The sequence below is a fragment of the Sparus aurata genome, chromosome 15 (assembly GCF_900880675.1).
Source record: "Sparus aurata chromosome 15, fSpaAur1.1, whole genome shotgun sequence".
In the NCBI taxonomy this organism is placed as follows: domain Eukaryota; kingdom Metazoa; phylum Chordata; class Actinopteri; order Spariformes; family Sparidae; genus Sparus; species Sparus aurata.
Window position 1 is genome coordinate 18,067,706 of NC_044201.1, and position 4,710 is coordinate 18,072,415.

Sequence of the window (4,710 nt, forward strand, 5' to 3'; positions counted from 1 at the left end):
AGTTGGCTTCTTTGATTACTGAAACAACATGCCAAGAACTGAAGGAGCACTTAATAAGTACCAGAGTGGATAAGCAGAATCCAAACCAATAAAATCTCATCGATACCCAACCCTAAACCATGTGAGTAAATTTTCCCAACGATAACACATAGATTGTGGCTCAAGTCTAAAGCAAGCCAAAATATGATCCCATTAACTGGTGTGTCATAAGGAACAGCAAGACCAACCACAGGTTATTTCCTGAATTAATTTTCTGATTGCTTAATAGTGAAGCATGAAGAAAAAACAAAACAAAAAACATTTTATTCATTCGTTTCTGATCTAGTGTTACTTCAACTGACTGTTTCAGCTGTAGGGATCATCAATTCAGGAGCACAACGATTCCCAAAAAAATGAATGACATTTAGTATAGGATGTTATTAAAGCAGGATTAACAATGAGCTACAGACAATGGGTGCTGGAAGATTAAAGGTGAAATCTCTTTACAGGCACACTGACTGTGCACCACTGCCAGGTGTCACTTGGAGTGCTGCACACATTTCTGGCATGTCTTGTTTCACCTTTAACTGCCACACTTTGCACAAATCACCACAGGAGGTAAGAAGAGAGAAATTATCAGCAGTTAACCTGCCAGATGAATCGGTTTAGCTGGCAAAGGCACGTCATTAAAGGGTCTGGGCTGAAGAACTGAGGGGAACAGAGGGAAGAAGAGGAGGAGGATGCACTGTAAAAGGAGAGAAAGGTGGGGCGGGAACAGAGCCATGATCCCTACAGGTGAAATTAAGCCATCAACAGATAGTCTTTCTACAATGGATCCTACTGACTGGAGCCTGCACCCTCCCTCTGTCCAATGAAACAGATGCAATAGAAACGCATGAACAGAATTCAGTCAAAGGGAATTTAAAAAGGGTAGACCTTGTGGAGGCCTGCCGTCAAAGCCTAGCTGTGTCATGAGGCACAGGATGACACACCCCTTTTCTTCCTATTACAAGCCATAAACATAATGGAACATTGTGATTAATATCAAATAGTCACAGCTTGAATTCATTACATTTTTTTCAAATATAACAGTAGTTACTAAGAAAAAGCCAAATGCTCAAAGTGCTCAAAAATTATGCACTTTTTAAACTAATGAAACAAGATAAATGTAGAATTCAAGAGGTGTTTACCTTTTGTTCCCTCTTTTCCTCTAATGACCCTATTTTTTTTGTCAAATTACAAATTTAAAACTAGAAAAAAGTACTGTTGATACATCAACTTAGACATTAGTAATGAATGTCAGTGTTAAAAGCAATCTTACAGGCAAGCAAAAAAGAAAAACGGCAAATTTCATATCGTGTACTTTGAGGAAGTTTTGGCTGCACTGCACTTACTACTCAGTGCATCGACTCATTTTCAACTATGAATGTTAGGTTTATGGGTTAGGCTTGATTTTTTAAGTTTCATAGTCAATTTTGTGTTGTCAGGATTGTGAATCCTTGAATGAATCTGAAGACTGAATCACTGGTTTCACTATTCACAGGCCGTTTGCTTTATCGACTGCACAGGAGGGGCACAATGTACACTTAACTGTAGACATACTGTAAGGCACAACCCCGACTCTGAGGACATGATAAAACAGATGATGGATGTATGGATGTTAATGATTTACCGATAATCAATTTATACCTGCTATTAATTTGATAAATAAAGATGATATTAACTGATAATCAATATAACTGCAATAACTAATAACTAATCAGAAGGCATGCTGTGACACAGCCCCAGTTTAATCTATGGCTGGAAATGGTAGGGTGATACGTTGCTGACCTTGATGACGTCCTCCAAGAGTTTACTTAGACGAAATGCTATTGCCTGCAGCTCAAGTTACTGCGATTTCTTTATTTTCATTTTACTTTAACTCACTGTATCTTACAACACTGATGCACCAAATCCAACTTACAGTAACAGTTATGCCCAGGTTTCTAACTAATAAGGGGACTGAGGCACCCCACTCTACTTTTCTACTTGCTGCAGATCCAAAAATGGGTTGGACTTGTCCTGCATTTTAGTCCTGTTTAATTCATTTGAGGTGATGCCTGCAGGTTGTACAAAACTATGTTTAAACTGACAAAACAGGAGCAACATTTTATAATTCATGATACAACTACCTGATTCACTAGATTGTGCCCATCAAAAACGTTTTAACATTTAACGTTTCCTTGATGATTGATCAAAATGTACATTTGTAGAGGGAGCAGTGAAACACAGACCAGCGTTGCTGCTGACACTATATTTATCTGGTATGTTCTGATCCAACAGAATTCATTTTATCAGAAGCCGGAGGTCCTGCATAGCTCTAGAGTTAGGGCATAGTACAAATACCACCGGGACTGTGTATTCAACTTCTGTTGGGTCCACTTGCACTGACAATATGCACTCACAGTACATAAAACTGCTTTCAATGAAAAGATCCATTAAATAGCCCATTTTATATAATTCAAAGCATGTTGTCAGTAACCCATTGTGGCCCGCTATTGTTTTTTATAGTGCAAATTGTAAATGTGATAGAATACACTTCCTCAAAGCACAAGTCAGTGTTTTTCCATCAATGCTTTTTGGACTAGAGTTGGCTTACTTTGGTGTTCATGTTCTGGGAGAACTCGAGGATGGTGTCCACTCTCGTCCATGCATCTGGGTGCTCTTTTAAGTGTGTTAACACTTCTTGTGCCATTCTTTGCTGTAACACAAATATGAATGACACTTTAGATTGAACACTTAGGTACCATAAAGACACTTGCAAATGCATTTCAAAACAGAGCAACAGTAATTTGTAAGTTTGTCTGTGCTGTAACGATCAGGTTGTTACTCCTAGAGGCCAGTCACATTTGGTATCAAGATCCATCCTGAGTGATCCGATCACAAGTGGACAGCTTCACGCCTGTCAGTTCACCCCTGGACATAAGCATGCGTCTCGTCACAAGTCTTGAGCAACTTTTTGTGACCGGATCTCACTTTCCCGCTCTATATGCAAATGAACACGTACTATGATGGTTTCTTATACAAGGAAAGAAATATCTTCATGTATAGCATTTGTCGAATTAAGAAGAAAGCCCAAATAGTTTGTTGTTGACAACATTTATAACGTTCCTCCTAACTCAGCAACTCACAAAATTGAGTGATTTTTTTACTGGAGTCCCAAGACTTTCCAGACATCAAAGAAGTTGCCGAATTTGGTTACAGTTTAATACATTTTTAAAATTTGACCTGTTTACTGTCTATAAAATGTTGTGTTCTTTCATAAATTTTGTGTGAATGGTTAAAATTCACACAAAATCCTGCATTTAACGCCAAAATTATAAGAAGTATAGCAATGTCTCAGAGCTTGTTAAGTTTCTCCTCACTTAACAACTCTTAGGGGGATTATTGCAGTTACGAGTTCAACGGTTAGTTAAACAGTGTTTTTACAAAGATCTGCTGCTAACACTGGCAGGCTAAGAGAGCCCCAACATGTAGCTTGCATTACACTAAATCACATGAAAATCAGACAGCACGTAATCCATTCTGCCTGTCCTTGTGGCTTCTTGTTGTTGCGGAGGACATCAGTTGAGTAGGTGGTCCTTCAATGTGGCCTAGGATACTTGTGAGTACACACTGCTTAAAGAATGCAGTCACATGTGGCCCAGGCCGTCACTGAATGTGGTCTGAGGGGCATTCACACCTGTACTTAGAGCTGTCCACTTGTGATCAGATCACTCAGGGCACTTACCTATACAAGGACTGAACAGCCTACCTGACCGATTTAGATAAAAAGGACTTGTGGCATGAAATAACACAATTTGTTAATCAGAAAATATAAACATGGTAGACACAACAACATACTTTCAGACGGCCTATAAAGCATGTGTACATGCTTCACAACGTACCTGTGGTCCCACTCCATGATATAGACAGTTCACCACATTATCCAGCAGGTTGATATCCAGTTTCTGGTTGAAGTCCAGCAGCTGCTGTGCTGCATGGTCTGCTAACATTGTCATAATTGCTGGCATAGAGCTCTGCAACAAGGACAGCAGTGGGAGGGGTTGTGAGTGCACAAAACACATTCAACAGGCAAAGTCATGTGAACAGTGTGTTTAGAAACAATTCCCAACAGCTGACCACTAAACAAAAATCCCCCTAGATCCACCACTGAGCTGTCATTTTAAGAAGTAAAGCACATGGTGTCACAAGCCTGTCGCTGTTCAAAAAGGTATGCAAAGGGAAGTAAAGCGTTGTCAGTTCAGCTGAATAATTTGGACACAGTGCTGTGGCCTACCCCAGGAGTCCAGAATTGCAAAGACAAATTAACTCAATTATCACAACCAGTGGCTGGTAACACTAGACTGTGACAGTAAAAATGTGCAAAACATCATGTTTCCATCATTTTTTGGGCGCAGGAGGGCTTTTGCCAGACTGGCACCACACTATCTTGCATAGAAATAGGTTAATATTGATTTGAAAACAGCTGAGCACACCACTCAGATCACCTAAGTCAATGACATTCCCCGTTGGCTTAAACAAACAATAGATTCAACTTAGAAATAAGCGGGTTGGGGAGCTCAGTCCGTCCATATTGCCTGCTCTGATCTACTAATCAAGCACTTCTTTCTGCGACCATATTAAGAAGGTTATCCGACCCACGTGCCGGATATACTAGGCGACGTCACGTTGTTTACATCTGCAAGTGAC

The 4,710-nt window shown here is 39.9% G+C and overlaps 1 protein-coding gene across 5 annotated transcripts in view; it reads right to left on the bottom strand.

Annotated features, from left to right (window-relative positions):
- xpo1b (exportin 1 (CRM1 homolog, yeast) b) overlaps nucleotides 1–4,710 on the bottom strand; it is a 28,458-nt gene that overhangs the window by 22,446 nt on the left and 1,302 nt on the right. For 3 of the 5 annotated variants that reach the window (XM_030441088.1, XM_030441087.1, XM_030441086.1), the window contains exons 2-3: nucleotides 3,906–4,037; nucleotides 2,618–2,719 (exon numbers count right to left, since the gene is read on the bottom strand). In XM_030441088.1, coding sequence (XP_030296948.1) covers nucleotides 2,618–2,719; nucleotides 3,906–4,031 — 228 coding nt within the window. In that variant the 5' untranslated portion in view covers nucleotides 4,032–4,037. Of the gene's footprint in view, nucleotides 1–915; nucleotides 983–2,617; nucleotides 2,720–3,905; nucleotides 4,038–4,710 lie in introns of those variants that run through there. The other 2 variants (XM_030441089.1, XM_030441090.1) reach the window with 2 other exon arrangements.